Source organism: Glycine max, chromosome 13 (genome assembly GCF_000004515.6).
Source record: "Glycine max cultivar Williams 82 chromosome 13, Glycine_max_v4.0, whole genome shotgun sequence".
NCBI classification, from domain to species: domain Eukaryota; kingdom Viridiplantae; phylum Streptophyta; class Magnoliopsida; order Fabales; family Fabaceae; genus Glycine; species Glycine max.
The window spans coordinates 38,091,557-38,102,014 of NC_038249.2; the positions used below are offsets into that span (position 1 = coordinate 38,091,557).

The window sequence follows — 10,458 nt, forward strand, 5'->3', positions numbered from 1 at the left end:
GGCCTAATTTTCCCATGTGCAACATATGCATAACAAATTAGTTCCAAAATCAATTACGTTAAATGACAGCTATGAAATAAGAAATTATAAATTATAAACTCTCTTATAAAAGTTGCCTACTATTTTTTTATCTATTAAATATATAAAAAAACATTAAATTTTTAAGATTTTAAAGCATTAAATTAAGAAAAACAACTCAATTGATTGATCACAGTGATAGAATATATGATTTATTATAATTTTTTAAATACTTTTATCAAACCTTTAAAAAAAACATTTATTAAATTTTTTCATAAAAATGAGTTATATTATAAATTATATTTTCCCCTCAAAATACTTTTTATTTTTAATTTCTTTAACTGTTGCTCTTTTTTTGACAGATTCTTAGCTGTTACTCTAAAATAATAATAAAACCGTCTTTAACATTTAGAACATGATTATGCAGATAAAACCAAGAGGAAATTTGAAATTGGTTTTTTTTACTGCTGAAATTGTTTTCTATGATACCAATTTATTTCTTTTTGGATATTTTACTTAACATAAAAACCAACATTAAATTCATTCTCATGGCGGAGCCCATGCCACCACGTTTCCATTTTCGAACAGTTTATGATTAAATAATTGAATAAATTATACAGACACCTAAGAGTTTAATAAAATTTTGTTTGATTTTTCATCAGTTTAATTTTTAATTTATATAACGACATAACATACATTTTTTATTATTATATATCTTCTTTGATTATTTATGCAATTATATCGATCAATAAAATTTAATGATGTAAACAAGAAATATCAAACACAACGCATGCTTAATAATTCTACCAGGAAAAAAAATGTATGCTTAATTAATAGTATTATAAACCTAAAGTTCAACTTTTGAAATCGTTTCATATATCTCAAATTTATCGTAAAATTTAAAATTTAGATTAAAAAATAAGGGTTTTATGCATAGGAAAATAACTAAAATGACTAAATTGTCTAGTTTTAAAAATGAAGAAATTTAATTAATTTAAAAAATTGAAAGGAAAAAACCGTACGCAATAAATTTTACTAATAGATTATACTACGTACTAACTTATTTTTAAAATAAAATAACCTAAACATAAATCTATTTACTTCAAATTTTATTTCATAAAATTTATTTTATTCAAAATCAACTATATAAATAAACACTTAGACTGTTAACTCTCAACTACATTAAAAAAAATACCTAATAACAAAGTAAGGTAAAACTTATCAAATGAGTATAAATCAATTGATAATTTTGAATTCGATTTTGAATTCAAAATCACGTTTGAATTCACCATAAGGAAAATTTTGAATTCGATTTCCAAAAAATATATCATTAAAGAGGAATAATAAAATTTAAGTGTAACTGATAACATGTTTAAAAATTCTCTGAGAATGAAAGAATCACGTTTCAAAATGATGAAATTATAACTATTAGTTTCAGAAAGTTACATTCGAAAAATGAAGTGAAACACGTTATAAGACTGGCCTGCAGAAAATTAGTCTTACAACTAATATAACTAGTTAAAAAAATTAAAACTTGTAAAAATTTATCAGAGTTCTCTTGCGTGTCAAAGATCCTAGGTATTCATAAAAAAGAAAATGCAGGGTGAAATTGAAATGGTACGCTGCATTGAAAACGTTTTAGTTGTTTACTCAACGCGTTTTGGGGCATTTTGTGCTTCTTAATGATGACGATTCAACATAACATGTGACGTAAGCATAGACCATTTGATTTCATTTTTATGGCCAAAGAAATGCATTGGAGAGTGGAGGTGGATTTGATTTCTCTGCTTCCTTATGCTGTCCTTCCTCTTTTAAAATTATATAATTTTTAAAATTAAATACTAATATACTAAGTTAGACATCTAATTTGAATCCTCCACAACAACAAGCCACTTCATATAACTTTTTTTTGAACTACTAATAGCCTAATAGCGAGTTTTGGTATTTAACTAGACTGCATGTTATTTCATCAATAAGATTAGATAATACTTTTAAAAAAACATGAGAATGTATATTCCCTTGACAGTAAAATTAAAAAAAAATCCTAAACGTTTTCTTTTTCCCTTTACTAGTGGTAACATTGTGATTGGTTCATCGTGGTCGCATCACTGTTCACACATAGCCATAGATTCCCCTTTTGGCAGCCACAAAGCAACACCCTTTCTTTTTCTCTCTACCCTCCAACGTGCTCTCTTCCCTCCTCCACTTCATCCAAATCTTTCTCATTTTCTCTCCCAAATCACACTCTCAATTACAATAACACACACTCAACTTGAGAATTTTCCCCAAAAATCCCAAGAGCTCGCGCCATGGTTTCCCCGGAAAACAGCAATTGGCTGTTCGATTACCCGTTGATCGACGACGACGTTATTCCCGTCGGCGACTCCTCCTTCGCCGTCTCCGCTTCCACCTTCTCCTGGCCCCCACCTCCCGCCAATGTCAGGTATCTACTCATTCATTCCTCTAATTTAGGGTTTCTGTTTCAAATTTTCAATCTTAGTTCCCAACTGGTTCCCGTTTAATTACTAACTTGTGTTTTGGTGGTACTATCTGCTTCCAGTGTCGAAATTGATGCTTCGCTTGGGGATTCTGATGGCCTAAAAAATCCTGCTTTGAAGAAAAGGTGCACAATTCTCCCCCCACCCACATTTTCTTTCTTGTTAAATTAATATTTTAAAAATGATGAAAGAAGATAAAACGTAACCACCGCGAAGCGCTTGGTTGTTTCAGCTTAACTAGGAATTTCGAATTTGATTCCTGAATATGTCTATTCAGCTTGCGCGAGGATCGTTTTTGGTAGAAGATACCTGTGGTCTCAAAAATAATAAGAAGAAGAACACATAATCTCAACTTAGCATTTTATTGGTTTTATTTCCTAATTTTTGTTGTTTGGCTCTTGTGGTTCATTTAGAATTTAGGCTTCAGATTATTTACTTTACCATTTTTGTTTTATGTTTTAACTTGAAGTAACAATTGAAGACTGAATAAAAGGCAGTGTGAATTTTTTGAATAATCTAAAGAGAAATGTTAGTCATAGGTTTGTCATCGATTTAACTGACTTATATGATCCGTGAAGTAATATAATTGAGTGAAAATGGAAATTCAACAAAGTTTCTAAAACTATGATATTGAGCACTGGCAGCATTTTAGCAGCATCAATGAAAAGCTTGCCATGACAAATCCTATTGCATATATGATGTTATTATGCTTAAGTATGATATTAAATTTTCTTTTTCCTGTTTTCTTTAGCCACTCTCCCCACATCTTCTTTCCCTGTCTAAAGGTTAAAGATTTTTGGGTTTAATCCAGATGCTTATTCTTGGACGAAGTTATACCATATCTCTTGTTTATTCCTGTTGCAGGACTAAATCTGATTCAAGTACTGCTTCTAGCTCCAAAGCGTGTCGGGAGAAGTTGAGGAGGGATAGGCTTAATGACAAGTAAACTTTTGAATCATCCCCATCTTCCCTCTGTTTATACTTTATAACTGCTCTCCTTGTGGGTTTGCGTAAATGTGTTTTGGGGGCATGTATCTAATATGATTGACCTGCATAGGTTTGTTGAATTGGGCTCCATCTTGGAGCCCGGAAGGCCTCCCAAAACAGACAAGGCTTCCATTCTGATTGATGCTGCCCGAATGGTGACACAGCTGCGGGATGAAGCCCTGAAGTTGAAAGACTCAAATACGAGTCTTCAAGAGAAGATTAAAGAGTTAAAGGTGAGGCCCCAATTTATATTAAAAAAAATTCTTATTAAGATAGAAGGACTTGTTGAGAGGTATTTATTCTTGGTACTTCATTTTCTTAAATTTTTTTTGCCATAACAGTTGTGGGATAAGGCTTTGTTGAATTTTGTAGTCAACCTCACCTAATGGGATAAGACCTTGTTGTTATTGTTGTTGTAGTTTATTTCTGTAGCTGTGAGGAAAACATCTTGTAAACCTTTTATAACACTAAGTATTGAATTCCTATCTCCTATGCAGGCTGAGAAGAATGAACTTCGTGATGAGAAACAGAGGCTTAAGGCAGAGAAAGAGAAGTTGGAGGTGCAGGTAAAATCAATGAATGCTCAACCTGCTTTCTTGCCACCCCCTCCTGCAATCCCTGCTGCATTTGCTCCACAAGGCCAAGCCCCTGGCAACAAGTTGGTGCCTTTCATCAGCTATCCGGGAGTTGCCATGTGGCAATTTATGCCTCCGGCCGCCGTGGATACCTCACAGGATCATGTACTCCGTCCACCGGTTGCCTAAGTTGGCATTGTACAATTATTTGGGCTTCCATTTTGGCTCAAAAGTTGTAATCATTTTCCTATAGCTTTTTAGTTATTATCTTCTAAGTGTTCCAAGTAACTGGATTCAGTGGTGGCTTTGACTGTATTTGGCATCTGATACTATTATGAAGTAATGGCTGGTATTTGCATGTAAATGTTAATAAGCATGTCTGGCTGTCTTCACAGCGGCTTTGATGGTTGTTACTGTTTTTGATATAACCCAAAGGCAGAACCAAAATAATGACAATAATAATAAAAGGTCAAGCACAGCGACTTGTTATTTTCGAATTTTGTTTGTCCCATAAAAACAGTAGAAGCGTCAATGCTGCTTTAGTTTTGAATTTGCAGCAGCCACATTTATTCTTCTTGAAGGAAAAAAATGGAATAAATTCATACTAGTGGGAGTTTCTCCATTATAACAATGAATGTCAAACGAGATGCATTCGAATAAAGCAACGCGTTAAAGCAAGATTTGTTTTTTCAAGTGTATTGTAACTTTAACTCAATAAATTTGAAGTTAAAATTGTACTTATTTACTTCACTGTAACTTCCCATGGCAGTATAGTTTGAGTTATAGCTATTATCCCGCACCACATGTTGAACTATTGTGTGGTTGTGAACAAACGGTGCATGTTATTATCTTAACCAGATAGAGCTTTGATGAAACAAATGTTTCGTATCAGAACTATAACACCCTGTTTCTCTGTAAAACCTTAAATGGCATCTTCCTATCTCCACACAACTCATTTCCAATCTATCCAAATTTGCAAGCCATCATCATGTCTGCCTCCACACTCCAATACTCAGACCACATCAATTCCATTTCCTACTACTCATTATCTATACAAACACTGCAACAGCTCCCACATCCCCCTTAGTTCCATTGTTCCCCTCAAAGCAACATCCACTTCCATCCATTCCTCACTTTCTTCCCCTAAGCCACCTATCACAAAGGAGGATGCCATACTTCAGGCCAAAACATCCCTTTCAGCAACCTTAGAGAAACCTCTAAACAATCCCAAACTGATAGGCAAGTTCAAGAAACTAAGACAACCCAAGTTCAGGGTTGAAATTCCAGTCATTGATGACTCACCAGATTCACTGTCCCAACTTGCTCTTGATTTTTTTGGGGACATGCCCATCAAAAGAAAAGGTTCTCCCATCAAGATCTTAATGTTGTGGCCTGATGCTAGCTTGAAAGAATCTGCCACTATTGCCTTTCAGTCTCACTCAACTTTTGAACACATTGACATTCCCTCAGTGGCCAAAACAGACCCCAGAATCTTGAATTCTGCAGATGTGGCAATATTTTTGGCGCCTGAGAGTTCCCAATTGGCACCCATAAGAAGAGTGAGTGATGCCTTTTATCCAAAGCCAGTGGTTTTGTTTAATCCAAAATGGGCATTTGAGGAAGAGAGCAACCTTGGTGATCTGAGTGGCTTTGTGGATTCTTTTGAAGTGGTTTATTCTTTTATAGGGTTGGAGGTGAGAGGGATCTTGAGCAAAAGAAAAGGGGTGATTTTTAAGTGTGTCAGAGATGGGGTTGTGAGTGGAGAGAGATGGAATGTTTTTGTAGAAGAAGGACAAGAATTGAAGGTGGTTTCATCATTCAAGGTCAGGCCAACTATAGTTGAAGTTGAGAATGTATTGTACAATCTGATGGCTATCAATTCTCCCATAACCAAGTCTGCAAAGTTCATCCAGGGATTGGTATCCAATGTGACAGGGAGAAAGTAAGTGGAGCTGAAGCATTGGTCTTCATGATCTCTATTCACATGAATTGTAGGTAGAACATGTTTGTGAGTATGTCTCAGTGATTATAGGTGCACTACTATGACCATTGTATGAAGCAAACATATAGTAGCACTAACCAATTTTGAATGAGAATTCGGATTACTTTCGAGGACTAAGCCTTAAGTTATTGATAGTCTGCGTACAGTATACTTATGGAACCTTTAATGTCATATAATTGCAAGATACCACTGTCTGATTATGAATTACATGATAAGAAGCTTTGCTTTTTTCTTAATGTATTATATGTTAGTTTAAATGAAATAGGATAGAATGCTCCTTTGGTCTCTCGCTATCTTACAAAAGTGTATTGTTAAAACCTTGAGCTCGCAGGTTTGTTATCTCCAAAAAAGAAAAAAAGGTGTTGTTTTAACATAGAGTATTGGTATATGATCTACAAATACTCATACTTACAATATGGATTGAAGAGAAAAAGAATCTGAGAATTTCAATTAAGAAAGAGTTAAAAAAGAAATTTTCAAAGCAAGAAAGGAGCATCATGCTCATCATTGTTGTCTCTTTGTTGTCGTGGAAGGCCTGATGCTTGAAAGAACTCTCTCATTTTCCTTTTCCCTCGGATGCAAATGCCATTTCTTCAACTCATCAACGAGGTCGTGTTTTCTCAAGATATAAGCTATGATGCCCTAATGTGACAACTCTTGATGAACTTATCTGAGAAGTCAACATACTTTGTCCACAATTTCCTTAGTTGTGGAAAAGCTATTTCTAGCCATGGCTTTGCCCTGCCATTGAAATGGACGACACCAGCACTCTCAGCATCACCAAAACTTGTATTTTCCTGATATCCCAATCCCAGCATATGCCAGAAAGGATCAATAACGTGGACATGACCATGAAATGCTATCAATCCAGGAGGTAATGTCCCTAGCTGCCACAAACTTAGGTCTGATTTGATATTCTACATAAACAAAACCAGAAATATCAATATTATATCAACTACCGCTCTTATGGAAAGCCAATTTTATTGACACATGAGAAATATATTTAAAGTAATTTGACTTTTTTTTTTCTTTTTCTTTATATTATTAAGGTAGAATGGAAGATAATCAAGATATAAATACCTGTTCAACCCAGTAATGGTAAACATTGCTTATATTGGTCTTCCTCCAAGCCTCCAAATCAAAAATGTTCATGCCATAGGCCCAGGCACATTCGTTGGGATGAAAATTTTCAGATATTAGAGGGTGGGAGAAGTTCAAATAGCTCTTTAACCTCTTTGACATCACAAACCTATCTTCTCCACTGCATGTTTCTACAGCGCCATTTACTTTTCCATTCATTTCAATGTCCCACAGAGGTGAAAGATCAGTTTGTACCACAATGTCATCATCGAGGAAGACCAACTTGTTAAGACTTGGGAACAACTGCTAAGAAAAAAGCATAATGGCAATAAGCATCACAGACACCAAAGACTTACTTGGTTATAAGATATCAAATAAAAGCTTTATTTGCTATACTATGCCTTATTTTTACCTCTGGGAGATGTATCCGGATGTGGTTCATCACTGAATTATACTTGGGACTAAGTGCTTGCAGTTTTGCTGCAATAACTTTTGGCTTCTCAGTGGTATTTGCAACTATAGCTGATGACCCCCCTCTAAATTGTGACCTCACCTTTTGATCTTTCTCCATAGCTTCCAAAACAGGTACCTTTCCCTTTGTAAACCAATCAAAATGGTGCAATGCCTTGACCTCAATTATAGCAGGTGACAAAGAATGCAATGAGAACCAAGCCTGCATGGGATAATAAGTCTTCCTATCTGTAATTATGTGCAGAACAACCTTCTGAGGTCTCAAAAAGTTGTGAACAAGCGATGTTGCAACCACAGATGCAGCCAGCACATTGTCTGAGGCAAGGACAAAGTGGAAGTAGGAATTGTCAACCAGGGCAGGGACTAGTTCAGCAGAGGGGAGCTGAAGGCGTGCTGCTGCGTTGTTGGTGTGTTCATTGGCCAAACTCAAGGAAAGGCAGTGAAGTTGTTTTGGTATGCTGCTTGATGCTACATGTCGATATAGATATTCTTGGATTTTGGCCATCCTGGTCCTTTGCTCCATAAGGGTTACCTATGAAAATGTGCAGCTTTAATGTTAATGGAGAGTTCAACTTGGACAACTGTAACCAATGCATAAAATAGTTTTCTTCTGTTTGAAGATAATAGGAGAATGGTACCATTTCTCGAAGTTTAACTGCAAATGTCTTGGCATCATATCCACCTTTCTTCATGTCAGTCATGAACTCTTCTAAGGTCTGTGGAATATCAGATCTTCCTTGAAGTTCATTTTTGCCAAGATTTTCATCTAATGTTTGGTATATCACTTCTGGGACCTATCAAAAGCCATGTCATTATTCTCAGTCACCAATGGAAAATTAAGGTCAAGTAATAGCAAAATCCATTAAGATGGTGATAAATATAATAAGAAGAGTTCAGGAGATTACAGATGACTCAGGCCGTCTTCCCAAAATCCTAGGTCCTAGTTTTTTTCCTAGGCAACCTACAAATATGATTTCAAAGTTAATCAAAATGTCAAATATAACGATATAATAAACACATTTTCTGGAATTGTAATTTCTAGCCGTAAAATTCATGTACATGCTTGAAAAGTCAGATTCTTTTTCTTTTAATAGAAAATAAAGTAAAGAATTTATGATTTCCTGATTTTGAAGTTCATCCGTTTTCATTGTACCAGTATCTTTACTATCATGAGGTCTAAAGTGTTCACGTGAATGTACTGGAGTATACCTTATCTACACTTTAAAATGGAAATCTTGAATGAATGGTCAGATTTACCCCGACAATAACAATTGACAAATTCTATCTGCTTATAAAATACAAGATAGATAAATTCCAGTTCTGACAAAAGGGATAATATAAAGAAACTCACATATATAGTAGATGTATTTAAACTTGTCTAATGCCTCTTTTCTTATTACAGATTTACAGTTCCCACATGGATCTATAGTGGGTGGGGTGAGATGATATATATATATATATATATATATATATATAATCAAATAGACAAACGTGTACATCAACCAAGATTTAAAAACAAACACACAAATGTATATTCATCTTTTCCACTGTGTTGCAACTTGCAAGTTCCCTTAATTTATCAAAAGTCTCATTATTTACAATTTTTTAAAAATCAAAGGTCGGTGAAGTTTTGACGATTTGTTCGAGGAGTTCCAAAGAGCTAGTATTTCAAAATTTGTAAAATAATAATATGCTTTGATATATGGAAAATTCTAGCCTTATCGACCCTTCTTGTTTCACTTCCACTAGTGCACCTGTTTGTGTCTTTCTGTCCATGCCTGCATATGATTGTGATCTTATGTGTGTGGGTATGTAAGTGCATGTGACAGAGAGAAAAAGGAGCTAATAGTGTACCTATGGTAGTACATTTGTTTTCTCCATCAATGCCATCCACTGCTGTTAAGACAAACACAAACCGGAGAAGAAAAGTGAAGACCAAGAGTGAGTAGAAGAGCATCCGATACGAGACACGCTTCGATGCAACCTTCACTTTGATAAACTCCTTGAACCCTTTACTTGGAAACACAGTAACATGCCTCAAACTTGGAGATATGTGCAGCTGCATATTGTCCTAAAGCAAAAAAAGAAGAAAATACCAACAGCACAATAAAAGGGCCTTGAGTTCCTCCTCTTGAAATGGTATAGTCCTTATTTCATTTTGACAATTCAACAGCAGAGGAAAACTGCAAGGACCCTTTGTCAGGTTATGGTGTAAAAGGAAGGCTTTGGTGGTGTTTAAGGTTGCTATCTTCCACCTAACCTTGCTTAGCATTTGGGTCAGGCATGTCAATGGTGTTTGAGAGGCTTTAATATTTTTATTTTTTATCTTTATGAGGTGAGAACTGAGGTGGTTGTTAAGGAGAAAGAGACATGGGACTAATAGGGGGGGTGTTGTTTGGTTCAAGTTTTGTGTACTGGCTTGGTTTTGAAGGAGGGAAGTTTAGTTGAGGATGAAGAAAAAATTAAATTTGAACCTTGTGTTTTGTTTGGTGTATAGTTTATGTATTATTGGCTTTGCCTCCACATGAAGCTTTTTTTAGTGTATAGATTTGGAGTTTGGACTATGACAGAAAAAGGACTTCTATAAGGACAATGACTAATGCTCTCTCTCTCTCTCAGGTGGGGTTGAGGATGTGGTTGTTGGAGTGAAAATTCAGTAAACGTTACTTCTATTTTCTCTTGGAAGCATATGAAAATATATGGTAGTTCAAACCCTTGTTAGGCTTTTATTAGTAAGGGGGGTTATTGGCAATTAAGAGAATCCGATTTGATCAGATTCAATGTTGTTGATTTCTCTCTAATATTAAATGGTGTACGGAGTAAACTT

General features: G+C 35.0%; 3 protein-coding genes across 3 annotated transcripts; 2 read left to right on the forward strand and 1 right to left on the reverse strand.

Annotated features, from left to right (window-relative positions):
- Positions 1–1,788: 1,788 nt before the first annotated feature.
- LOC100801742 (transcription factor ILR3) lies at positions 1,789–4,442 on the forward strand. The gene is made up of 5 exons (XM_003543240.5): positions 1,789–2,461; positions 2,579–2,641; positions 3,381–3,458; positions 3,574–3,736; positions 4,001–4,442. Exons 1-5 carry the CDS (start codon positions 2,328–2,330, stop codon positions 4,265–4,267), a joined length of 705 nt encoding a protein of 234 aa, XP_003543288.1. The 5' UTR covers positions 1,789–2,327; the 3' UTR covers positions 4,268–4,442.
- Positions 4,443–4,882: 440 nt separating this feature from the next.
- On the forward strand, positions 4,883–6,183 carry LOC100784062 (uncharacterized). Its single transcript, XM_003541828.5, has one exon. The coding sequence runs from the start codon at positions 5,005–5,007 to the stop codon at positions 6,022–6,024; it is 1,020 nt and encodes a 339-aa protein (XP_003541876.1). The 5' UTR covers positions 4,883–5,004; the 3' UTR covers positions 6,025–6,183.
- Positions 6,184–6,500: 317 nt separating this feature from the next.
- Positions 6,501–10,325, reverse strand: LOC100802623 (probable galacturonosyltransferase 12). The gene is made up of 6 exons (XM_003543242.5): positions 9,486–10,325; positions 8,537–8,592; positions 8,270–8,425; positions 7,573–8,163; positions 7,161–7,463; positions 6,501–6,997 (listed from the first exon to the last, which is right to left on the reverse strand). Exons 1-6 carry the CDS (start codon positions 9,694–9,696, stop codon positions 6,713–6,715), a joined length of 1,602 nt encoding a protein of 533 aa, XP_003543290.1. The 5' UTR covers positions 9,697–10,325; the 3' UTR covers positions 6,501–6,712.
- Positions 10,326–10,458: the final 133 nt, after the last annotated feature.

Excerpts from the sequence above, each read along its gene's own strand:
- LOC100784062 (XM_003541828.5), top strand. The coding sequence starts at position 5,005 with ATGGCATCTTCCTATCTCCACACAACTCATTTCCAATCTATCCAAATT.
- LOC100802623 (XM_003543242.5), bottom strand. The coding sequence starts at position 9,696 with ATGCAGCTGCACATATCTCCAAGTTTGAGGCATGTTACTGTGTTTCCA. Across the intron at positions 8,426-8,536 it reads GAAGACGGCCTGAGTCATCT|GTCCCAGAAGTGATATACCA; the intron begins GTAATCTCCTGA and ends GGCTTTTGATAG. Across the intron at positions 6,998-7,160 it reads ACCATTACTGGGTTGAACAG|AATATCAAATCAGACCTAAG; the intron begins GTATTTATATCT and ends TTGTTTATGTAG.
- LOC100801742 (XM_003543240.5), top strand. The coding sequence starts at position 2,328 with ATGGTTTCCCCGGAAAACAGCAATTGGCTGTTCGATTACCCGTTGATC. Across the intron at positions 2,462-2,578 it reads CCACCTCCCGCCAATGTCAG|TGTCGAAATTGATGCTTCGC; the intron begins GTATCTACTCAT and ends ATCTGCTTCCAG. Across the intron at positions 3,737-4,000 it reads AGAAGATTAAAGAGTTAAAG|GCTGAGAAGAATGAACTTCG; the intron begins GTGAGGCCCCAA and ends TCTCCTATGCAG.